Source organism: Cygnus olor, chromosome 5 (assembly GCF_009769625.2).
Source record: "Cygnus olor isolate bCygOlo1 chromosome 5, bCygOlo1.pri.v2, whole genome shotgun sequence".
NCBI lineage: Eukaryota > Metazoa > Chordata > Aves > Anseriformes > Anatidae > Cygnus > Cygnus olor.
In genome coordinates, this window is record NC_049173.1 from 39,585,265 (window position 1) to 39,612,451 (window position 27,187).

At 36.7% G+C, this 27,187-nt stretch overlaps 1 protein-coding gene across 1 annotated transcript in view; it reads left to right on the forward strand.

Annotated features, from left to right (window-relative positions):
- Positions 1-27,187, forward strand: part of AVEN (apoptosis and caspase activation inhibitor) — a 96,694-nt gene that overhangs the window by 13,262 nt on the left and 56,245 nt on the right. The window contains 1 exon segment of the mRNA XM_040558360.1: positions 8,371-8,545. Within this exon segment, the coding sequence (XP_040414294.1) occupies positions 8,371-8,545 (175 nt within the window).

A 27,187-nucleotide genomic window follows, 5' to 3' on the forward strand; every position in this document is an offset into this window, starting at 1 on the left:
AAAACAAAATTGGCTTTGGAAACCAAGTTTAACACTGCAAGAAATTAAAACACGGGATGTGGCTTATCAGTGCAGTTGGCCAAACTAGCGGGTAAGTGCTGCCAGATAAGAAGGAAGGACCTGCTTTCCAGAGCCCATGTCTTATGGCAGGCTTCTAGCCTGTCTTTCCATTGTTTGTGCTTGTCAGAGTTGGCTGTGAACTGATACATGGACTTAAACTGGCGGAAGGCTAACACTAGAAATGAGAGAAAAAGCTATTGATTAATTTTCTGCCAGTTTAGTTGTACAATTTCAAACACTTCTGTTCTATTTGGTGTCTTTCAGATATTTGTCTTTAATGTTGTGCCAATTGAAAATAGAGCAGCGGGGGGTGAATATCGCCAGTTATTTTCACATTTTGAAATCCATACAAAAATAATGTCTTAGACCTTATTTGCTTTTTTTTTTTTTAATGAAATAGAAGTGTTTAAAAGAACTCAGACTTTAAAAACTCTTACTGAGTGTTATCTGTGTTATCCAATGCGTTGAATGTAAAGGTTGGAAATAGTTATTTTGCTATTCAAACATAATACAAGTTTTGGAGAACTGTTTTCATTTTTAAGGTAGTATGGCTGCAGTCTTTCAAAAGTGTCATCTTTTTTTCTTTTGGCAAAAATTGATCCACTCAGACTTTGTCATATATTTTTTCCTTGAACTAGAAACCCTGAAGCTTCTTCAACATTTTGGTTTTGATCTTGGCAGAGTTGCTGAATTTGCATTGGTTTTGTTCTAAAACTATGTACATGTGGGGAGTGTTAAATACGCATTAGGCTTGCCTGAGTGTTCTCTAAACTTTACTCTTTTGGGTAGGCTCTGTTAGGATTATGAATTAACCTTTGTGTGTTAGGATCGAGACTGAATTTTTAATTTGTTCTGCAGATGGATGCTGTTTTGAGCATGCTTTTTACATAATTTCTCATACTTTTCTTTCATAGTTGATATGGTTACTGAAATACAAAGCTTATCAATATATTCCAGTGTATAACACAGATGTTTATTGAGAGGCTGTCTTGCTCAGTGACTGATGAAGACTACCAAAGTAGGAATATCCTTCAAAAAGCCTGTTCTTGAACAGCTGCGATCGATATGTACCCTCAATATACTTTGATCCTTTGATGTTACAGGATTCTTCGTGTGTGTTTTTTACATGTTTCTGCTGAAGCTCTTCATACAACTGCGTTGGCAGTTTTAGAAGTGCTAGAACAAAACACAACGAAACACTAAGAAATGGGCATGCTATTGGAGTTTTTCAAGACCTGAATAGAAAAAGCCCCAGCCTGCCTGGTCTGGTTTCAGTTTTGACCTTCCTTTGCGCAGGAGTTTGGGCAAGATGACCTCTTGTAGTCCCTTTCTCCTGGGACTAAGGGATGATTCTGTGGCATCAACACATAAGAATTGACTCCATTTGTAAATACAATCAATCTCCAGTGCAGCTCAGGATATTTTTATTTAGGAATGGCAGATTTGGTAAGAACAGATACCTTTTAGTAGAAATTCTCATTAGTCTATCCAAAATACTGAATATGATTTGTTTTTGGAATATGACATAAAACATTCACAAATGTATGCGATATATAAAAGCCCTGATTTTGGAAAATACAACCTGTATGTAGGAATAATCAGTAATCCAACTGAAAAAGCTAAAACCTTTGTGGTGATCTACTTGTTTTGTGAGGTTTACTTGAAACCTGTTGTTTCTTTCAAGACCGAGTCTCTTATTTTATGTTTATACTCATATTTCTGGCTGAAGAAAAACATTCAGCTTTTTCAAGTTACTGTTAGTTTGAAAGTAACATAGCTGCCAAGTTTTGTGCAGGTCCATGTGACAATTTTATAGAAATTGCTTGATGTGTTTATGTAGTTGCCAGTAACTTTCATATAATCCTTTCCACCGAATTTAAGAAAAAATATAGTTGACTTTTCCATTGGTGGAGAAGTATGGGCTTGGCAAGTTTAGAAAATCAAAAGCCTCTTTATCTATAAACAGCAGCTGGACAAGCTTCCTCCAGGCTCTTTGCTCCCAGCATGGCTCAGCCACGGGGAAGGGAGGCGCAAGGACTTCCAGAGTTAACGGAGCTCCTTGATTCTCTACCGAGTTTCCCAATTAGTGCAGAATAAATGCTGCAGTTATAATGATACAGTTTTTATTTCCCCATCAAATATCCTTCAGTTTGGAGATTTAACTTGTATGAGTAGAGCTAAAGTTTAGCTGGTGGCTTTGTAGCCTGGAAAATCCAGCATCTAAGGAGCAAAATCTTGAATCGTGGTTTTCTAAATAAATATTTACTTGATGGGCTTTACCAAATTCCCAAGGCTACCAATGTTAAAGAATAGAGCTTTTGAGACCTTCTTGCTTGAACATAGGGTAGTAATTTTTCATTGCATGATTATTAAACGTGTTAAATCTACAAATCAACAGTTTTCAAACCATGCCCTAAGAAGCCGCAGCACGAAACTGATGTGGTGTGACTTAGAGGAACCCGTAGCAGAGGTTGCTTCATTTTTCCCCTATAAACCGTGGATTGGAAGGACCAGGCCAGCTAATTGTGTGCTAATAGGTTATAGGCATATTTCTGAGATAGCAGGGGAAAATAAATATAAAGATTTATGGGTTCTTTTCTAGCTCTTTGAAAGGGAAGATAGTCTACAATTTAAATTGGTAGTTTGAAACAAAATAACCAGACTGTTTGCCTGTGGGGCTTCTTTTTTGGCTCAGTGAGCCCGAGGGAGAGATTTAGCTCATAATAGATGCTGTTGTTCCAATTCACTGAGGCGTAAGATTTGTTCAAAATGTGGCTATGGCTTGTGGAAATATTAATAATGATCTGTGAAAAAGATGAAGTTGGACTTGTAGCCTCCTGGCACTTGATCATCTTGTAACTTCACCAAGTGCAAAGAATATTTTTAGAGGTGGTTTCTCTGGTGATGAGAAAACTCATTTGAAGTTTTTAAGCAGTTCCAATTATGTGCATGCTGTAGATAGTAAAAGCAAGTACTTTGAAGGAAAATAATTTGGTGGATAAGATTGCTACGTTTACTTTTACGTTGTTGTTTTGGTTAGACTGTTGTGACTATGGTGGCTATTAAAAACAACTCAGTATGGATATACCAGCTCACAGTTTTGGCCGATGTTGCTGAGTATTATTGCAAAATATTCTCTTCTGTCTCTGAAAGAAGCTATGGTTGAGATCACTGCATTGCAGAAAGCTTATTTTTCAGGAGAATTTTAGCGTCTTATCTTCCATTTGCTTTTCTAAAGTCTGGATTAAGAGCACTAAATAAGGATAGTTTGGCGGGTTGTATTATACTCTTCCTTCATACTGACCTGATTTTTATGTTGTTTAAAGTGGTTTCTGTCATTGTTCTAACTTGCCCTTTCTTCTCTGTACAGAAATTTATTGTTAATATTTCTAGGTAGACAGAACATTGTGGTGGCATTAAGGTTAAAAAAAAAAAGGCACTATTACAAAAATGAAATCTTTCTGAGGTTGTGTCATACTCTTATTGTCTTGAGTTAATTCCTGGTGCTGTCGTCTTGCTCCTGTTTCGTTATACCAGCAATAACTTTCAACAATATAATTAAAAGCAGATATGTCTTCACAAGAGCAAGTCAAGTCATTACAGCGTAACTGTAAGTCTTCCGTACTTGCACTTGTCTGGCTAGAGGAACCACTCAGTAGCTAACATCAGCCGAGCTACCGTACTTACACAATACACTAATACAAGCCTCTGCATACGGACTGTACTCTGTGAAACGATTTATAGTGTAAAGATTGTGAACCACTTTGTTGCTTAACTACATACGTTTTTTTGACCCTACGACTTACAAATTCCATCTGAGAGAATCTGACTGTTAAACGTACTGCTTAAATTGGGATGAAGGGGAGAGGAGAAACTGTCTCTGCACGACGCTTTACTATTTTAAATATGTCAATTCCTGATACAGCTGGTAGTCTAGGCCAGATTCAATCCATAGGATACTCTCCTTTTGTCTTGGTAGTCCTTTACCCTGATGAAAAGAGAAATTGACATTGAGACAGATAAGCCTGAATGTCACTGGGACTTGGCCAGAGCCTTACAGCCACTTCCCAGAAGGGAAGAGGGAATCAAGACAGAAGTTCACTCAGGAAGTTGGCATAGGCTGTTGCTGTTTGTTGGGAAAAACCTCAAAACTGTGTTTTCAGATCTTTTGTAAAGAGACACTCTCAGAGAGAGAGAACTGGGAGAAATGCTACAAAATAAGCAAGAAGGAAAAATGTAATGATGCCTGAAAGCTGTATAATGGCAAAGGGCAGTTGGCCCAACGAAAGGTGAACTGAGCACGTGTTGTTTCTATGTTCCTCCAAGCTACGGCAGAACATTGTAAGAACCAACAAAGATTAAATGTTTTAAACTTTCCTTACAAAGTCAACAGAACTGAATAGGAAGAGGGCTCTAAGCAACTCCCGTGGCTTCCTAAAGGTAATATGTAGAAAATCTTTTAGAAAGTTTTAGAAAGCCCTGACGGAAGCTCTGCCTTTTAATGCGCTGTCAGTTTTTTAAAAGGGCTGTGAGTTCAGCAGTTCCCTCTGAGTGTTTGTGTTTAACGTGCTTGGGCTGGCGGCACTCACGCTGAAGGGTGGCTGAGTAATTGAAGCAGGATATGGGAGGTCACTGCTGCACTTTCGCCACAGTGTACTTCAGCCTTGCTCTGATCCAAAACGCTTTGGGGTTCCAGGGAAGTGTCAAAGGCTGACCCCATGGGAAACGGCCTGTTCAGAATAATGTTTATTTCTTTTTGACACCTTCATTCCTGAAAGGTGTGCATCAACGTGTTCTCGCCTGTGAGAAAAGTCAAGCAGAAAGCCTGCTTTCCTGTTTTTTTCTTGGTACCGTATCTTCCCCAACCCCATAGGCAAAATAGTGTATAAAGGAGGGTGTACTAAAATATCCTTATGCTGTAGCAGAGACTGCAGGTTGGGGTCCTATGTGGTGTGCATTTTGTTTTCCTTCAGAAGGAAAGCAGAGTCATGGGCTCTAGTAAAAGATGAAAATACATCCTTGGCAAAAGGATCCTTCTACCAACACTCAGACAAAACAGTCAGAAGGTTTCCTGGTTTTGTTCAACTGGGCTTTTGCATACTGTCCCCACTTTCAAAATGTCAGTGAAATGTGCAAATGTTAATGCATATAATACTATCTGAAATAGAGGCACAGCAGACAAATATTGTACCTGCTGTGATATCATCGTGCATTGTAGCACTGAGCAATAATGTGTACATGTGATTCAAAACTGTTTAAAGGAATAAGTTTTTCTCCTTATCTGAGTAATACTGTTTTAAAGGTTATATTTGAGTTAGCTTCAAGAATTTGTTTCAGCTTGTATCATTTGTTATTTGAGAATGGGAAATGGGGAAGGTATTTTGTTTCATTATATAAAGGATAGATGCCTGCTTTGTACTGATTAAGACTCATTTTAAGTAAGGTATGATGATAACAGTAGCGTATAGTCTAGCTGAATAGGCAGATAAGAGGAAAGCAATGAAGGATTATTATTTTTGTGTTTCTGAGGTTGTTACCTCAGAGGTTCTTACCTGGTAGCTGTCTCATGAGACAGTGGAAGCAAATCATTTTCTGAAGCTTCACTGATCAGCAATTTCTTTGTATGTCTTTTATAATCCATAATTATCATGGTGAAAATGCATCTTTAAGTTGTGTGAATGTTGAATACTCAAATGTGATGATTTGCAATTTTATCTTGTAGCAGGACAGTGCATTATGTAAAATTTTCCTTGAAATAGTTATTGGAGATGTAAGGAGTAAGGAGGTTTGTATTTAAAGTTTACTCATTTCAAAAGTAAATCTCAGGGTAGTACTCGAGGAATTAGGCTGCACAGTGCCTGTTAACACTTATGAGAATTTGTGGCTCGTTTCTTAAAGTTCAAGTTAACATTTTACCTGCTAAGAAATGCAATTTACTTGAGGTGTGCTAATTAACATAGCTAATAACAGAATGCAAAAAAAAAAAAAAAGTTAGTCCAGCAGTATTTCGTGCCTAAAAGGGAACATTTGAATATGTATTAATTTAATGGAATCTTGTTAAAATAAAATGGTGATAATCCTGTTTTGTTTTTGTTGATGTCTGAAAGGAGAGAATCCTTTAAACAGGTCTATAGTTAGTAATTAAATGTAGTACAATTGTTGTCTCAGGTGATCTGATCTTTTCTTAAAAATGAAGTACAACACAATTGTATCCTTGCTTTGACTCGTGAATTGTATCACATCCAAGTTATTTGGGGCACTGAATTCCATTAGGTTTTTCTGGATTATAGCAAAACATTCAATTTCTAGGAGAAAAAAAAAAAAGAAATGAAAAAAGTTGATTCTTATCTTAATATAAGTGGATTTGGCCTTTGTTATGTGGAAACTATAGCTCTGGATCAGTCCCCCGTAATACAGAGCTGTGATTTCATCCCCTCATTCATGTGACCACCTGTTTGTTCATGACAACTATTTTAGTGTATTTATCTGATGGATAGAAAGAAAAAGAGATTTTATCTAAAAATTAAACAGAAGCAACAAGAGTGCAAGCAATATTTTCCCTCTTGTCAGAGGGTTGATGTCTGGGGATATATTTGTATAATTATAATAGCTTTTAGTCTGTTCTTATGCTCTGATAATTTTCGCATTCCTTCATGTTATTCCTAACCAGTGACGCTGTTCCCAAAGTGATGAAAGAAGCTTGTTTTATCAATATAGGTGGATTGTTTTTCTTGAAGTCGTTATTCTACTTCTGATTTTGTTACTTGCATGTTATGCCAGTTTGTCCAATGTTTATACCAGTATGTAAAAAAACAAAAAACAAAACAAAAAAAAAACAACCAGCAACAAAAGCAGTATAGAGACACAGTAACTATTTAAGCCTTTGGAAATTTTAGTAATCTTTCTGCACAAGATGTTGTAGCTCTTCACTTACAAGTACATTTTTTAATATAAATAATTGCTCTTCACATTTATTTCAGGATTATGTTTCATTTAAACTGTCAAAGCCAAGGTGCTCCTTAAAGCAAGTGTCTGGTGGTGAGCTGTAAGCCCATTTTGGTTTATGGATATATAATGACTTACAGAAAGGTAGCTTGCCCTTAGCGTTGTTTTACACTGAGTGGAGACGGCTTTAAGCTTTACAGCAGTGTAGACAAGCTTAAATTTCACTGCCCTGGTCATGGAGAATGCACTTACTGTTGGGACAGCAAAATTAGTTAGGTTGTATGGCAGAGCACAGTGGTTTGTAAAAGGAGAGATGAAGTGAAGGAGAGAACAGAGAGGAGCTGTCAGTAGGAACGTTTGGGAGCAGGCACACTGGGAATCTCTTCTTTCTTGACTCCCCTACTCTACTTTTTCAGAGCTTTAGACCTCTGCAGAAGGTATCTCGTGCACAGGTTTTCCAGCTGCTCTCTGTTCTCCCCCTGCTGGCTGTGCACTCCTTCCACTGTGAAGCCAACCTCTCTGTCTGTAAAGTGGTGGTCGTTCCAGCTGGGCCCCAGGCTCTGTGAGAGGAGGGCTTTCGTGGCACAGGACTCAAGGGCAGGGAGAGCCTTCCACGGTTAAGTACTTGTGGCAAATGCGTGCTTTGCTTGAATCTGCAGCCGACTATGCTGCGACTTCTCCTTTCATCCCTAGCATGTTTTGAGCATTTGGGCTGGTAGTTTGACTGCCAACAATCTATTTAACTTTTCCACGTGTGTTTCAGTGAAATGGCTTTCATGAAGGAAATGAATTTGGAAAATTACTGAAATAATTCAACAATTAATATTAATTCAATATTACTTGAGTTAAGGCCTTGCTTAAAATGGAAATTCTTACAGAGATAACCCTATCCAGGTGTTTTTTCTGCAGTATTTGTTATGTTGTTTATATGTCTATATGTCTATATATGTCTGTTTCACTCTACAGACATCACTTCATTCAATTTTTATCTGTATCACTGCAACACTTGGACAGATATTGCAATTAAATTCTTAGTTCTGCTCCCCACACATTGCTTTCAGTGTCACAAAGGGAGCTGTTTGCCATGGGCTTCCAGAACAGGAGGGAAATCTGTGGAACTTGCATCAGTGTCACTGCTTGGCCCCTGTAAGAAGCTTCGCTGAGTACTTTTAATAATGGCATTACATACAGGTCAGAAAGATGGTAGCACCAGATCTAAAATTTGGACTGGGTGGCTACTTATCCAGGCTGGTTTGTATTTCTGGGTTTGAATTCTGTGGCTGTTGTTTGTATCAGCAGCTATGTAAGTACTGAGATAAATGCTTTTGAGTTGTAATGGCTTCACTGTCTGTTAAAATGCTACAGGTAGAAGATGATGAAACTGAATCACGAGAGGAAGAAGAGATAGAAGTGAAAAGCTATTCAAGAAGAAAGATTTTTTCAAACTGGAGCCGCTATGAGGATGCAGAAAAAGAGGGACAGAATGAATGTGGGGAATCGCAGAGAGGAACAGACTTCAGTGTTTTGCTTAGCTCAGCAGGTAAGCATTTTATACTCTGTATAGAGTTTTTTAGTTTTACAACTTGAAATATTCTGGCTCTTGTTCCTTGATGATGAAACAGGACCCTATAATACTGTTTCTACCTGCCTAAGTCTATTTAGGCGTCTTCAAAGTCTCCATGGGAGTAGCTTTGGGAGCCCATACAGGCTCCACTGAGCCATGGTAGCTGGGGAGTAAAACAGGGCTGCTGCATGTATAGCTTTGTCTTGAAACTATGGGTCTGAATACATGCAGCATTCAGTTACTTTGAGCCTGTTCTTGCTGACAGTGAATTTCTTACTGATTTGAGTTGTTTGGTTGTTTCCCTGAAAACAAAAAAGGTTGCTGGTATGACTAAACACAACAAAGCAGTCAAGCAGCTGCTTGCTGTTGTTTGTTTTGACAAAGATTTGTAATCAGTGCTGTACAGATGTGTGCATGAATAGCAAGTGTTACTCTCCTTGATAGTAAAGATAAGTCGTCTTCCCTTTTTAAAATGAGATAAAATAGAAGAAAAGGGTGGAGGGCAGCCTGTGATATATGTGTATATATATATATGTATGTATGTATAAATAAAATATATATGTATATATAATAGCTATACACAAATGGTATGGACAGATGCACAGAGATGCACGGTTACATAAAATTACTTTAGAAACTCTTAATGAGCCATTATGTTAGAATACTGTTCAGCAAAAAGCTACAGACAGTATTTTTTTCATTTTTTTGGTGCAACTTGGTAGCTCTGAAATCTCTCAGATCTGAATACTTGGATTTTTCAGCCACAGCTTACAGGCATAAGTTAGAAATTATCTGCAGTAAAGAAACATGGACCAGAGCTATCCTGTGTGCCAGAATCAATTTCAGAAGTTCAGTTTTGCATAAGCATTGCAAAACTGGGCCTAAATTGCTGATTTTAAGCATACGATCATGGCATGTATATTGACATCTCTGAATGGCATGTTGCATGGTAAACAGAATTGGAGTCAAGATGTCTGGTATGGATATCAGAGTTGGATAGATAAAGTAGCCTGGAGAGCAAAATAGATATCACAACTCAAAACTTTTTAGATCTAGAGACCTAACCTGAGCTTCATAGTTGCGTGTTGCCATAGTTCTGCCTTGTTTTTCCCCAAGTGAATTTCAATATCTCTAACTTAATGTGTAGCCTTCAAAATGCCTTTAAAATGCTCTAATGAATAGTACTTTTGAACTGAAGGTGTAAGGAAGTACTATTTATTTCTACTAAATTGTATTTCTAGTAAGTTATAGTCCAATACATCTATTTGACTCTGTAGATTCTATTGATGTCTAATTTGAAATCTTGTTAGTAGCCTTACTAGTTGTTAATTCTACATCTTCCATTCAAAGTGTGCTTTACCTTGCTTTAGGTAAACTTTTTTTAGGGTCTATTGTGACTGTTCTTGACATTAAAATAAATTGATAAGAGCCAGCAAGGAAACAAAGTACTTGTTTTAAGAGAGGAGGAAATAGTACCCTCGAAACAATAATACAGCTTTCTTGGATTCATGTGAAAAAGCAGTGTGTGTCAGGGGGTGAGGATCATATTTAGGTCTGCTCTGCTTGTTTATACATTTTATTTAAAAAAAAAATGGTCTAGGTTTGATTAGAGTGTTTTGGAAGTAACATAGGATAATGACCTAATGAGTATGATTGTTTTATTGTCAGAGTGTCCTTATTATCCAAGGATTTCTGTGTTGTTGAAAACTACAGTTTCAGCAAGTTTTAGTTATTTAAAAATGCTGTGTTTTACAGAATGGGAAAGGTTTGTTTGTAGACAATTAGACTCAGAAAAAATGAGGGCATTATGTTGCTGGTTTTATATCTGTTTAAAAGACCGAATCGAATTTCTGAGTGCTAACCATCCCCTTAGCTGAGGTAATGATCTTAGCAGTTTTTTTTGTCTGTCTGATAATATTTCTTGTATTTTTTTATTCTGATTTTTCATTGTTTTGTTGCTTGTAATGCAAACTGAGTATGTCCAGTATGTCAGAATTTTCACTTGATATGTTTTAAATTATACCGATCGATAAATATTTGTCTTTTTTGTGTTCTTCGTGAGGTTAGGTATTCACTTACTGTGAATTAGTAAGTGTGAGTTTTTATCTCCTGAGAAAAAACAAGACTTTTTCATTCTTTGAAAAATGTTAGGATGGCATTGTTTAAAAGCTGTGCAACATTGAAAAATAAAATACGTTCTGATGTGCACTGTTTTAATCACTGGTGTGTCTGTCTTTCAGTAAAGATTTATGTCGATATCTACACTTCGCAAAACTATTTTTTTGCTTTATTTTTTCTAGTGGTTTTGACGGCTGTATTAGTCTAGATGCATTTAAAAAAATGTTTTAATCCTCATATTGCAGTGTGAAGTGAGATCTTTTCTAACATCTTCTACCATACATACATCTTGAAGAAAAAATGATTGTGACATAAATGTGTTAACTGGAAGAATATGAAGGCAAAGTAGCAGAAATTGTTATAGAAAACAGTTGCAGAAGTAGTTATGAAGAGAACAGTACATTGCATATTCTTATGTGGTTTTGAACAGGAGTGTGAGTTGAAAGAATGGTTACTGCTACTTGTTTATTCCTACTGTCTGAATGAGAATGGTTTCAGTTAATCTTTCAAGTGAAATGTCATGTAATTTTGGTCTGGTATGAATTGTGTGAGTACTTAGCAGAGAAAATCTTTGGTTTTATTTGCTTTATTATACTTGCATTCAGATAATATCTGGGAAGGGAGTAGATCGTGAATGTGGAAAATTCATTTTAAAACACTCTCTCCTCTTAAAATTAGAAATGTAGTTTTCACTTGCTAGTTAAAATGAGCTAGTGTAGGCGATGCTATGAAGGTAGGTAACGTGAAGATATCAGTAGATGAACAAGGCTAGGCTTCACTGAAGCAGGAGGAGACGGTTTAACTGTTCTAAAATGAACACTTGTGGAAAAGAACATGAACCGACATTTTGTGATCAACTTGGTGTCATTCACAGTACATCTACATTGCCAGATCTGCGTGGTGTTCTTTATAACCAGACTATAAATCATGTTGAATAATACATGTTTTTTTCATTGTAACTGAGTGAATACTGCATGGTGGTGGTTTTTTTGGTTGGTTGGTTTGGTTTGGTTTTAAATCATAACTGGGTGACTTGCCTAATATACCTTGTGTGTGTATGTTCAAAGATGTTAAGCTGAGAGTGTAATTCCACTCCAGTTTTTACAAGTCCAATATCCTATGGCTCACTTCTCATCATTTTCAGATTCCACTAAAATTAGCTGATGTCAGGAGATAGGTTATTTAACCATTTTGACTTGTTTGCAGTATCTGGTGTAGCAATTCAAGTAAATTGTGAAACAAACTAATGGAACAAGTTGGTTCTTAGGATTTTTCATAGTTGATACTGACAGAAGGATAGGACAGCATTAGAACTTCTGACTGCTTGATACTGTATTTCTTCTATGACAGTGAATACTAGGATGTCAGTTTTTGCTTGTCAATTGTTAATTAAAAGGAGACCTGACAAAAAAATACGCTGAGTTAGGAAGGTGGCATGAGTTATTGTGTTATGTGCTTAGATCTTTACCTTTTATATTGCATTACTGTAGATCTCTTTTCAGTTAGGAAACGAAAGATTGTCTTCCTTACTTATGGAGTTTAATAAGATTATCTAAATAGTACTTTTAATTCTCTGTGGTTATCTATTTTTAATAGACTTACGTCTTCCATTAATTTAAATACCACACATCTTCTCCTTTGCTAATACAAAGATATTTCTATTGTATGTAACTTAAAATATGACTGCAGCCTTTATGGCAGAGCTATAAAATACTTAGTTTATTATCAGGATTGTCTTCAGCCTTCGTGGTGTTCCTCCTGATATTTCTTTTGACTTAATAGTTTTGCATGTTAGTTAATTCAAACGGACTGTAAAACAGCATAGTTATAAAGCAGGATTGTCTCTTCTAAAAGTTATCTTTCAAGTCACATTTGTAGCCACTTGATTTATTTATCTATTTATTTTCTTGTGGAAGTGTTGTGGGCTCTTGTTTTTATGATACTGGTTTCTTTGGCTTGGAATGGAATCACGTGTACTTGTAGTGCTCTAAGAAGAAGCTTCCATCTCTGCTTTATTTGTAACTGACTTCTGTTAGGATATTGCTGTTTAGCATTCTGAAGTTGCACGGTGGATCCAATTCAATTGCACCAAGCAGTTAGGAGATTACTGGAGAGGGAATGGAATTAAAGTGCCATTTTTCATGAATGCAAAAGCTTAGCAGGGTCTTGCACCAGTACACAACTACGTAATTACTGTAGCTGGTTAAGAATTCTTTGGCACACACTCTGACTAAAAACCTGTTCTCCTACAGAACATTTAGGTTCCACAGTATTGAAAGCAGGGTCTTACAGAGATTGTTGTTCTTTAAGACACAACTTAGATTTATTCCCAGAAAATGTCGTGTTAATTGAATGAGATAGTTTGGAATTACACAGTGATGGTGACAGAATTAGTGCTAGTAGACAAACTTAAATGAAGGAAATCCTGATGTACAAGGAGTTAAAATTCAAAGCTTGATATTTCTTTAATAATTTTATAAACATGCTTCTGTGTGGAATTTTCTAGTTTAAATGAAGAAAAAATGGCAGCAAAATGAGAACACAAATACTGTGTGATATAGATGTCATGTTGATAATTAGCAGGATTGGAGCTTTTAAAATCTATTATATGAACATTCCAGATGCTTGAATTAAGTAACTGTGAGCTGTAGGTTGTTATGCTGTATTTTTATCAGAAGTGGAGGAAAATGGGAGATTTTTTCAGAAGGGGGATCATTCTGTGGTTGCAGACATTTGCCAAGTATGATAATCTTTGGGGGATTTTGTTTTACTTTTTAAAATAATTTTTAAGCCACACACTTTTTCAAGTTTTTGCTTATACTTCTAGTTTGTCCCTGCCTCAGGCCAGTCCCCGGTGCAGCACTGATTCTGTTCAAGTGTTTAGGCTCAAGGAGTTCCAGACTATCTCTGTCTGCACCTTGTGCCCCTGCCTTCAGCCTTTGCCCACCTACTAATTCTTCTCACTCTCACTTAATTCTGTTGATTTTTCTTACTGTCTTTGTTTCTGATTCCACGTGGTGGATCTCTTCTCAGTCTTTTGTTGTGAGCCAGTTTCCTTCCATACATGTTCACTAAATTCCAGCTCTGTCAAATATACTCCACTCCTAGTGATCCCCAGTTCTGAGTTGTCTTGTCTGGGATTCATCACTTGCTTTCATTTTTCTCTCATCCACCACCACATCTTCATATGTTCCTTGTAGTTTCTTTCCGTGCTAGTCAAATCCCAGTTTATTCTTTCCAGTTCTAGTGTCTGCTTAAAGCTGTGTTCTCTGCCTTCACTCCAGACATTCTGACAGAATACCCTAAATCCTATTCAGTTACCCAATAACGTGAAGTTACAGACCACTGCATTCAACTCTGATAGAGATACTAGCGTGGTGGGGTGGAAGTATGCGGGCTGACACTTCTTGTTTGGTGCTGCACCAAATGCCTGTTAAAGGCAGACTTCTCTTATAGGGAAAATTTGGCTCTTCCCCTATAACCAAAGGTTAGAGGAAACCCAATTTGTTTGCCTTGCGTACTGGGATGATGTACAGAAGGTCACTGAGGATGGGCTGTTTGGTGACTAGATGTTGAGCTCCAGCAGATTTTGCCACTTTGTATGTACAAACTGAAATCTAGAAGCTTGTAGCTTGACTAGGTCAGGTCTCACTTTTCACAGAACGAGCAAATTGTACATCCCTAATACAAAAAGATTGTCCAGCATGATTTCAAGGTGCTGACTCGAGCCAGAGCCAGAAAAACGCTTACAATTTTTCAAAGGAAGAGCTTACAAGGGCTTTTTTTACCCCAGGTTTGTTCATGGCAGAAGAACGTTCCAGCCATTCTCTCTCTCTCTTTTTTTTTTTTTAATAGTGGTGGTGAGAAGAGAGGAAAAATTACCTGAAGCAGACCATTGGCATGGAAAATCTCATACTGAATAGTTAGAAAGCAACTGAAAATGGTCTTAAGCAAGAATTATCAAAGCCAGGTGGCTTTGATAACAGCTGATGTCATTAGCCACACAGAGCTACTTTGTTGGGGCTTACACCATTTGTGTGTGAAGTAGAATGATGCTTTAGTTCATGAATCTTTTTATTTCCCTTTTTTAGTGTTCTCTCTCTCTCTGCTTTTCTATATACAATGTTAACTTATACAAACTTTTCTGTATTGCTTTTGATGCCTAGCTGAGGTAAACTACAAGTCCATTGTGAAGCCTTTAGGGAATGTCTTGAATCAATTTAGGAAAAATGTTGTTGAAGCGTAAAGAACAAGAGAAGTGGAAATGATAGGATAACCTTACTTTGCTAGAAGAATCTTGCTATGTTTGAAGAGCTGTCCTCATTTTTTAACTGATGAGGGTTAAGTGCCCCAAAGTAGGTTTAAGTCATTCATTAGTTTTTATGGTTGTTAATGGCTGCTTTAGGTCTAAAAATAAGATTCTAAAATTGCGTTACAGAGACTTGATCACTTTTCTTTAAAGGTGGTAGACATTACCAGTACAGCAACCAAAAGTGGCCAACATGAATACCTCAGTAATAATGTGTTGAGTTGCAGAGTTGCAAGATGTGATGATTATCTAGATGAAAAAAATAAATTTTGGACATGAATTCTACCCCCCCCCCCCTTTTTTTTTTTTGGTTCTGATTACCTTTAAGGGTAAGGAAGGCAAATGCTGTATAGTTCAGGCAAAACTGGCAGAATGTTTTTGATATTGTATGAATAAATATAATTTCAGAAGCTACTTAGCACTTGGATACTATAAGAAATGGGGAGTAAAACTCATGAGCAGTTACTGGAGCATAGTAGAAAGTATAGAAAGTAAGTATAGGAATTCTGAATTTGCAGTTACTTTCCATTCTCTAAAATACTGTTCTGTCTTTGTAAGCTCTTGTTTTTGGGCCTCTGTTTAATTTTGATAAGTCTATTGCAATATATTTCTGCATGTTTGTCATCTTCACTGAGCTGAACAGATAAGCTTGTGGAACAAAGCTTATGTTAAAAAATAGGTTTCCCTACAACTTTTCTATCCTAGGTATATACTGACTGATTTGGAAAAAACTGTAGTGTATAGAGTAAGTTAGTTTTCTTATTTTCTGTGCTAATTCTACTCAGACAAAAAGAATAGAAATAGCAGGGCATGGTTCTGATGCTAAAAAGGAATCCTTTCAGTTTTAAAATTCCAAAGAATAGTTGAAAATCAGTTCTCTTTACAGAACTGCCTTACTCATTGTTGGTTTGGGTTATTGTTGTATATATCAGGGCTCCCATTTTCTGTTGGTATTTGATTACCAAGTTGTACTATTTTTTGTTTCGTGTGTGTGCTCTGTGAAATTATTTGTGTCCATGTACCTGCATTCATTTCCTGCAAGTCTTCCATTTTTTCCACTGTTTTTTACTTGAGCATTTTTACTCATTGATCAGCAGGTCTTCATAAGGAAGAATTAAATGGGAAATTTCTGATATTTTGTACAAGTGTTGTAAGTGAATAAATATTTGTTGTTTTTTGTAGGACTTTGGCAGAACAAGAATTACAACTTGCTATAACTTTCTTTAAGAAATATGTTTGTTATTGATGTGATTCTTAGAGATTAAAAGAGAAAAGACTCCTCTTGCCCCCAGTTCTTCCGATGAAGCAGACAGAGATAGGCAATAGATGCATCAGCATACAGAGATTTAAACCTTTCCTAATAACAAAGAAGAGATTTTTAGAAAAGGTACAAACATCCTTGTTCTGTATGTTGCTATGCTCATAGCCCTCCTATGGGATATAACTGAACAAATGCACAAAATCCTGCAACTGCTGCATAATCCTGTTGTCAGATTGCATCTCTATTTCTTGTACAACTGAGATACCTAGCCTAGGGAACAATTGTTGTTAATCAGCTCTGAGAACATTGTCTCTGTGCTAAAAATAATGAAAAGTTATTTAAAATTACTTTTCACATGTTTTTATGACCACATGTGGAACAGATGTATTTAGCTAGTGTATCATATTTGGTCAAAAATGTAGTAGATCCAAAACTTCACGTCCTTGCTGTTCACCAGGTGGCATGAGCCCTGTGTAGAACACGAAGGTAGGTTCAATTATTATTTATCAACATCTTTAAGATAGTACCAGGTGACTGATCTTGACAGAAAGTTTCACTGATGTGAAACCAGTTAGTACTACCAGTTAAGGACTGGTAGTAGGACACTTGACACTAGTGTATGTACTCCTGAAATAAACAGTTCTAGGCACGTGCTTTACGTGCATCCTAGTGCATCCTCCTCATGTTGTTTTCTTTTGCTCCCTTGCTCCATAAACATTCCCAGAACTTCCCTGATGTGCTTTCTTCTCCTGTTTGTTGTCCCCTTCCAGCACGTCAGAACTTTCCTTTTTGGTGGTCATGTCATAGATACAAATTCACATCTTTGGACACTCTTTATGCAGTGATCTTACTTCTACCTGCAAAGCTTTTAGTTGTGACAGCTGTGCCCTGGGCAGCCTACAACTTTGATCTTGTTGTTAAGCCTGAGAGATACTGCTATTTTATGTACCTGTAAATAGGCAGGAATCTGAAATTGAGAAAAATGCAACCTCCCCCTTTCTGCCCTTGCCAAAATAGCTTTCCCAACCAGAAGAAAAACCCTCCGAGATAAAGATTTCCAGTAAAATCATAGGACTTGGCATCAGTGTAAGCTGGTTATCCATCTGCTCAGTGCTTCTTCTCGAACTGTTCCTAACATTACAGAAATTCATTTTTTGTTCTAATCAGACAAGCTGTCCTTCTTTTTTTGTCTGAACTAAAAATAGGAAGTGCAAGATTTTAAGTATTAATTATATTTTCTTGATAAAAGTATTTTCTTGTAATGGATAATCTGTCCTTACGCATATATGTTTTCATAGCTGCACTCCCCCACCCAGCTGTGTGTGTGTATATACATATATATGTATATATGTAAAACCAGAACTATATAATTGACATATAATATAATTCTATGTCTTGAGTACATGGAAATGTAGAATAACTATTTTTGTTTCAATATTCTGATATCTCAGAACTATTTGGGTGTACTTATTGTCTGTGATAGTACTGCAAAACTAATAGTAAGTGATAGAAGAAAAACTGAAAGGTATCAATGTTTTGGAGATTTTTTTGGTATGCTTTATGATTTAGAATTGAATCAGAGTAACGTTGACAGATTAAAGGTAAATTTTGTTCCCATTAAAATCAATGTGGCAAGCTTTTTCTCATTCTTCTAATTTTTCACACTTTGATTGCACTCACTTATTTCTTCAGATCCTTATTTCTGGATTTTAAAAGTTTTCTGACCAACATCCTTCTTAAATATTTTGCCTTAATCTTTTGCTGCTACTATATATTGACGATATTTCCAGTGAATTGAATTTATGTATGTTTTGCTTATGAAATCAAAAATCAATATGTTTAAATGTGTAACAGTTTATTTCTGTCTTGCTGTTTTTGTGTCCACTGCTTGAAACTGGAGGTTTTACAGTGTGATCAAAATGTCTATGCAGACAATTCACTGTCTCTTGTTTAATTATGTCCTTTCTTTGTGTAATACCCCTAAAACCCAGTCTGTCCTGACTAGAGGCCTCATGTTGCTCATTATGGTTTCTGTAGCATGATCATCTCCGACTTTTCTTGCCAGTGAAATTTTCTAATAAAAAACCCAATTACTCTGACTCTCAGACAGTATGTTTAGTATTCCTGTCTTAATTTTTCAAAATTCAGTAAATTATTGCCACTACATTCCAGTTCTCCTTCTCTTACTTCTACTGATATTTTTACTTACTTTCTGCCTTCCCTTCTTCTTTTGAAATTTCCTTTTACTCCATGAACTTTGTGATTTTCTGTGTTGCCATGTATTACTTTCAATTTTTTTCATCTCTTTCATGTTCCTTTTTACATTTCTGATTCCGAATTACTGTAAACTTTTTAGAGCAGGGACTTTCTTTTCTTGCCTGTGAAGTATTGGTTCTTTTCCAATAATGGCATTAGCAGATAGTAGATACACTATCTGATATGGTAGTGATGGTAGTAGACATGGTAATATTAAAAGATGTTGATTGACTTGGAGAAGCTGTGTTTGTTTTAATTTTAATACTTGATCCACTTTTGTTTAATCTCTGTGCAAGCTACATTAGGGAAACACCATTTTATTTTTATGGTAAAGAGTATCAGGCAGATACTTAATTGCAGGAGCCAGACTTCATTTACTGTTCTGTTTCTCACGCAAATAATTTTTTTCCTAATATCAGTTTCTGAAGAAACAAACTGGGATGGGAATGTTTCCTTGTTCGTTGATGAATGCTCAGAAGCAGTGCTGTGTGATCCAACTGTGCGTGAACCAGCATCAGAGGAGACTGGCAGACCTGTTGTGCCAGCCGGGTGCTCAGGAATTTGTTTACGGGGAGCAGTGCTGTTTGTAAGCGCTGGCTTTGGAGTGGAAGGCAGGCTGGGAACTGCGCAGTGCTCTAAGGGGCACTGACTGCCTATTCCTTTCTCTGTCCCAGCTCTTTCTGTACTACTTATCCTCTTTGTGGTCCCGATATTCACATTTGCTGCCAGTGTCTTGGCCTCTCCTGGTCCTTTTCGTCTGCTTTTGAGTCTTCCTCAATCAAACCTATTCATTTTGCTCTGGTTCTTTCCATCGATCTCATCTCGTTGCTCAAGAGCTCATAGTTCCTCCATCCAACTTCATACATGCTTTTTCTTGATTTCCCACCTCCCTCACCCACCCCATATTTTTATACTTGTCCAAATCACATGTTGGTTCCCCACCTGGTTGTTCACTCTCAGCATTCATGAGAGTGATGTCTCTGGCTGTTGTATAGGAAGGTAGGTAGCTCTACCGAGCACATAAAAGATCTGTTTTTTTTTTGTGTGTGTGTGTGTTAGTTTCTTTTTCTTTTTGCTTGAAAGGGATTATTTTTTGTACGGGTTTAGGTAAATTTCTTAAAAGAATGTTAAAGGCATATTGAACCTTGAGCCTTTGTTTCAAAATGAGAGTTATATTAACTGCGTGTTGCTACCCTCAAGGGAACTCTTTTGTCCTGTTGTTCTTTCTTGCGTGTTGCTCTCTCTGCATGTGTAAAATTGTGAACTAGAATCTCATTTAATAAAGAGCATATCCGAGGGACAGAATAAGGTGTAGGGAGGAACTATGTTTTCTTTAGTTCTGACTCATTTTCAACCTTTACTGGAATGTGAATCAGATGACCTTCCTTTGACAGTACACACTCGTCATCCCATTTTATAAAGCGTGGTATTTCTGAATCTGCTACAGATAATTTGGATTGTGATACTGATCATACCTTCTCAATTTCTTTTTAAGATCTTGATTGAAAACAGGCTGCGATAACGTGGTATTTTCTCCTTGAATATGTGCGTTTCGATGTGCAGAAAATGTGTCACTGAAAAGCTAGCTACAAAATGTCACTGGCCAAGGTGGAAAAATTAATTCAAGATGGGGTGCATTAGTGGGCTGATATCATTGTAATGATTTTTGTGTCATAAAATTTTTGTGTCATAAAAGCTAGAGACCATAATTGCAGATATTTATAGCAAAGAAACTTTCTGCAAGGGAAATGCTGGCAGAGTGGAGATACCAGAAGGCTGTGTTATAAATTGACAGGTAATAGGAGGTAAATTGGGTTAGATGTTTCTGAGTAAATGAAGTGCTAGGGGGTGCAAGCGTAATAGTCTTGGAGAGAAAGTCTCTCTACTCTTTATAATCTTTCTGGAAAAGATGCTCAGTTGGCGATGTTCATTGGCATCTTTCTGATGTCTGAGGGAATGTACCAAAGCATTTGTAATGGAGAACAGCACTTCCACCCTGACTTCTTTACCAGTGGAGTCCTGTTAGAGCAATTGTTACTATTTTTTCTCTGGGTGTACCTTATCTTAATGAAATTGTTAGAAGATAGAGTTCAACAAGAGAAACTACAAATGTTGGTTGGTTTTTATACCATGGAATTTGCTTTAGGCTAACCCATTTCTTGACTGAAATCCTTTGACACACAAAAAAAGCATGACTCTATCAAAGACAGAAATTATGCATAACTGAAGAAGCAAAAAGCCTTCACGCAGACTAAAGATGTCATTATTGTCCTTTGTTCATTACCCAGATTTCCCACATAATACTACGGTTTAGTTTGGGCAGTAAGTCATCTACCAACCTAAAAAAAATAAATCTAAAATGCAGATAGGATTTATTGAGAAAACCATTAAAGTCTGGGACCTTCAGCATTATCTATTGTCACAGGTGTCTGCATGTTACGTCAGGAATTCTTAACTGAGTCTGTCTTGAGGAAAATTAACGAGCCCAGCTCCTAGTTGTAAGCAGGGAGCAATTGTAGGTGCTCGTTAATTGTTCCAGAAGTCTGTTAAGCCTGGAATGATCATTCTCTCTCTTCTGGCTTGGATGTGGTTAATTTTTGTAGACTTTCCTTTTGCCTTCTTATATCTAAAAGCATGCTTTTCCTTTCAGGAAAAACAAGAACAATAAATTGCTGCACCTTTCACATACCCTTTTTAGGATTACATTACCCTTAGGACAGAAACTGAAAAAGGAATTGTATGCAGCCAGTACTAGCGGGTTTGTTGATCAGTGTGCATAAGGGGCATGGTGTCATGGGCGCAGCAGTGAGAGTGCAAGATGTTTGCGTGTTCCCTTTTGTTGTATGCTGTTGCCTGTCACTTCAGATGGGAGTAGGAGGAAAAAATAACTTTCGTGAGAGTGCAGAAACTGTGTTTTACCCCAAGTAACAAAATACTTGTAGCTTACCCCAGAATGGTCTGGCTAATGCTGCATTTCCCTACTTTTAAAAAAGTGGACTTATATTGGCTTCCCCTGCTCCCATGCATTAAATACTAGAGGAAAAATACTTCTAGCTGTTAAATGATGGTTTTCATCTCTAAGTAATTGTATATGTGATTATTAATTGCTTTAGTTGTCGTGTCAGTCACTACTAAAAGATTAATTCTGATGAAGGTGGCTATAGTGTATTTTGGATTTTTTCGTCCTTTTGTGCTTTTTTTGAAGGAGCTTAATAGACCTCTGTTTTGTCTGTTGCATGTCTCAGCTCCTCTCTTGCTTTTATTGTGTATTTATTTTTCTTCTCTTTGTTATGCAGCTGTGGAGTTCATATCAATAAAAATGTAATGAATTTGAAATTGTGTTGTATTACATTGCTTCTGACCTCAATAATAAATTATGATCACCTCTTCTCTTTTGAACAAATCAGTTTGAAACACACTTCAGTGATATTATGGATTTGGCCCATCACCAGATATAGATTTAGTTGCCTGATTTGACTGCATGAATGGTGCAAAAGAGTTGGCAAGAACACGAAATTGAACAGCTGCTGAGAAGGGAAAGATCTTGAGGAATCAGGGAAATAATAGGATTGGTAGTACTAAGGGAAGGAGCAAGCACTCTTTTTGGTGGTAGCGTGCATGTATATTGGATTAAATTAGATTGGACCGTGGAACCTCAATATTAGTATTAAATATGTAGAGGAACAAAAATCCAGACACCTTCTGAATTATCTTAATAGAAATTTACAGTTAGAATATTGACAGCAAGTACATTTTAATGCAAATAAAAGACTACCGTATCCTGCTTTGAAATTTCTGTTGCTACTGCACATGCTTGTCTGCCCCTTCTTTTACCCTTTCTTTCTGTTGCTCATTCCATAATACATGTTCTCTTGTTTTTATGTATTTTCTTTCTATCCCACAGACAACTTTATTTCTGAGTTGTATTATTTGAATATGAAAAAAGAGGGGGAGGGAGAGGAAGAAAAGGAGGAGTAGAAATATCCGAGAACACTCTAGTCACTTAGAGGAAAATTGCCTACAAGTATGAGATGACTAAATTAACTTGTAGAAATGTAATCTGAAAGCATCAGATCTCGTACCTGTAACTTACAAGCACACTTTAGCTTGTCAAAGAAAATTGATCTTTATAAATATCTCTGTGTAAAGTAACATTTAACTACAGACAAAGCATTTTAAAGTCTTCAAAGTGTTTGATTTGGTCATGTTATCTTTTTATTTAAAAAAATGTAGTGAGTATTTGTGTTTAGTGCTGCACTTCACAGTAGTTCATATAAACTTTAACAGTTTTCTTGTGACTGTTCATTTACTAGTAGTGGAGTCCTATAATAGTTCTTTTTGCAAACCTTTATTGCCTTTTTGAAAAACCTTTCCACTTTAACTTATTTTAATATACCACCGTTTTCTCCCGCTACAGTGATTACAAGAAACTGCGATAGTGAACAGAGCAACCCCTTTGGGAAGTAAAATTGGAGTATGAATTAAAGACCTGTGTTTACAAACTTGGTTGGTAGAGGGAAAGAGTATTTATAGTCTAAATCTTACCATGAGCAAAAAACAGTGGAGGACATTTATTGATTTTAAGAAAGTTGCAGAGAGATGTAAAAATGTTTACCTCACAGTTGCAAATGTTTTAGGTGGGTGACAGATGCTGTAGATGATATTTTTTCAAAGTATCTAGCATAAAATAGTCTGAGCTATATTCCTGAAGTCCGTCAATCTCCCAGACTGGTTGTAAATTGTAAATATCTCATTCAAAAAAAGCCTAGTGAAATAAGTTTGTTCTGTTACAAAAATAACTCACTGAACAAGCTATACTATATGATTAAACAGCTGCTGTAATACCTTTTTTAAAAACAGTTACGAAGGTGTTGAACAACTAATGCTGAAAATGTAATTTTATGTGAATAGAATTCATTTAATCATGAAAGGAAAGCACAGGAGATTAATCCAGGGAGAATAGAACATGGACAAGATATATTTTGGTGACAGTGATAGCGTACACCTACGATATCAGTCAGGAAGAGATGACGTCCACATAATGTATTAGGGATGATTTATATAATTTACATTACAATAGGTAGAAGAATTCTTGAACAGCCTATTAAGGGGAGTATGTATAGGTGTTTAAGAAAGTCGCATTTTCTAGAGTCTGTTTTTCACTATCTGAGTTCTGACAGCTTGGCACTGCTAAACTTAGAAACAGTTCCATTTCCTCCTCTTCGCTCCTTGCAGCACATTTTAAAACATGTATACTTTTAATTGTTTGGTCACAATATTTGTCATTATTTGCTTTTAGGCATTAGACAAAAATGCTACCAACAAACACCTTTCAATTACATTTGCTTCGTTACTAACTTGCAAAATGTGAGGAATAGCAAACATTATTAAAAAAAATTAAGTAGTGTTTGGGATAAATCTGAAGAAGTGAAATTTCCTGCTGTTTCTTTCCCTAGCTCAAATCCCTCAATGTTTTTGGTATTACCTGAAGAACAATGGATCAGGTTCTCTCTAGTCAGGCTAACTAACTCCAACATATCCAGTAAAATTCATAGGTTACAAAGCCAAGGGAACCATTTTTGACCAGGTGAACTTTTCTGCATTACATGAGCAATCATAAACAAAGTTATAAACAAACTGTTAGTTGAATTAGGGCACATCTCTTAGTATAGCTACTGTCAATAACAACTGTCCGTCTTGATTTAAGCAATTTCAGTGATGGAGGACCCCCAGAACTCCTGGAAGGCTGTCCCATTGAGCTCTTTGACTGATCCAAGGTACACTGCTACCCTCGCTGTTAGAAGGCAGTTCCACTCTAAGTCTCTACACCCTGAGGACTGCGGAGAGTTGCAGAAAAAACACACACACAAATGACAGATGAAATTCATTGCAGATGAAGATTAAGTGATGCACATGGTTTGGGTGGGGGATAGTCCTCTATCACGTGCAAAGACTTCTGAAGTGGTTGTTACTACTCAACAGTTGAAAAGAAATCAGAAAACACATTATGATGATGGTATGTAAATCAGTGACACAGCTGTATCACATATACCTTTTTCAGTTTGGATCTCAGATGCTTCCTAAGGAGAAATCCAAAAGTACAGAGAAGGGCGGTAGGGTGTCTAACAGCATGGACGGGCTTTCGCACAAGGCGTGACTGAGGATGTTATGAATAGAATAGAGGTCTTCAGTCTTGAGATGACAGATGACTGAGTATGGTTTGGTGAAGCTGTATAGGAGGGAGTATTGAATGAAGCTGGCTGTCAGCAAATTTAAAACAAAGAAGTAATTCTTTGATGTAACTTGTAATTAAGCTATGGAAGTTTGTCACAGGATCTTGTGGAAGCTTGCATTTTGCACAGGTTCAAAAATCAACTAGAAAAAATCCTTTGAAGGCTATCTTATTTATAAGACATCATCCCTGGCTCAAGAAATCCCTGAACTACGAATGAGGCTGGTGGAATATTTCTGAGGAAATGTCACTGTCTGTGCCCTGTTCTTAGTCTTCCCTAGACTTGTACTGTTGGGCAATATTTTAGGCTATATAGAACGTCTGATTTCATCTGGTATGACCTTTGTCATGAGATGCATTTCTTTCTTCCCTGTTTGTAATCTGTTGAGTCAATAATATACATAGTTAGAGATGCTGTTGGCCCAAAAAATGTTGGAAGGTGTTGCAGTCATGTAACAGATTCACTTTTCTGTATTTTTTTTCTATTTTCAGTTGTATTTTACAAGCTTGCTGACTTTACCATTATTTAATGTATAAGTATGTAGTAGGGGGGAAGCAAGTTGTAAAGCTTATTGCATCAACACTGCTTAACAGGTCTATATATATATAAATCTGTATTTTCAATGTTTCGTAACTGCAGGAATTTGAAGAAGGCCAAACAATATCTTTCTTGAATACTGAAAAAATGCTATCAAATGGAATGAGTTAGGTAAATATAGGCCCACCTGTTTGACATCAATTCTGGGGGGGGGGGGGAAGAATGGAAAAACTGATACTGGATTTGATTAATTAAAATTTGAAGTGTGGATGCAGGCCTTGCTAGTTGGTCAAGGGCCCAGCATCGTCACAAGAGGGAAGTGGAGACTGCCAGGTTGCAGGTCCTGAGTTACCAGGAGCACGCAGTCACATCTGCTGTAACAAAGGTTCCTTCTGCGCAGATACTGCTTTGCCCTATCAGGCCCCTGCACAAAGCCCTTTGTATCTGCAGCAAAGGTATGTAAGCCCTCGTACTTATGTCAGAGTTCGTATCAATGGAGGACTGAACTCTTGTTGCGTGCTCTCTTGTGACTATGAACTGTTTTTGCCTGATCTGACTCAGCAAAACAGACCACAAAAGGGTATGAATATAGCTAATACTGGTCGGTTTGTGGAAGATGTCTCTTTACATTTGGTCAAATTCTTTCAGCTAGTTACAGGTTTGATTGACAAAGGTACCGCATAATTATGGTAGGCATATGACTCTCTATCTCAGGGCAAGCTGCTTAGAATATTATTATGTAAAAATCGGTAGGACGGGAAGACAGGGTTAAGAATATGATAGTTCACAGATCTTGAAAAGTAATCACGAGTGGGGAGTGATGTATGGCAGTGTTTCTACTGGAGACCTGAAGTATTAGAAAGAGTCTTACTATACTTATGCATTTCCATTCACTTTCAAAACATTATAGAAAAAATCACTGGTGAGCATATTGGTAAGTGATAAATAACAGGAAAAGCACATTCAGACCCCGCAGCCAAGGTTCTCAGTATACCGTGCCCATTCAAGCATGGGGGCTCAGCCAGTGGTCTGTACTTAGGTAGAAGAAATGCAAGCTGAATCTGCTGAATGAGATTCACTAAAGGAGTGAGTTTAGAAAAGGTCTGTGCGTTCTGAACAACTCAGGATGAATTTCTAGTAAGATGCTGTGATTAAAAGTGCAACACAGCCCTTGTATAGATGTATGTATATGTATAAGTAATTGTTAGGAGTCAGGATTTTTTTTTCCTCATATGCATGGTATTAATAAGACTGCATCCAATGTACATTTTAAATTGTTTAAAATACAGGCAATGCAAAAATGTTCATTTAATGCAGTTTTATGAGATTTTTTTAAGATTGACAAAATCTTGCGTTATTAGACTTACAAAAGGATATTTAATGTATCAAAATAAAAAAGACTGAAAGGTGACATTTACTAGATTCAAGTAAAGGGATCAATCCAGATATTGAAAGAGCTCTGATTAAAAAGAAACAATCAGAAACTGATGAAAACTCAAATTGAATTACAGGAAGGAAATTCAAGTCTGCTGAAATAAGTTAAAATAACCTTTGCATTTCTTTTCTTCTCATATATTAAAATTAAGACCGGTTTCCTGAAAGATACGAATTGATCAGCCAGTAAAAACAGTTGCTTAATGTAATGGTATATAGGTTTATAGGTTTTGATCTACGTGTGAATAGGTCTGAGGAAATGTTGAAATGGGTGATTATAACACTAACTGTTCTGGGGCATGCACTGGTCCTGTGAAGAGGTTCTTATTTTGATTCTGCCATTAGGCTGTTGATTCACCTTTTCTGATGCTCAGTTTCCCAATTAGAAAGAAGAGAAAAATGTCTATTTTGATTTTTTTTTTTTTTATTCACACCTTAAGAACATTTTTTTTTTTTTCCAAACCTAAATT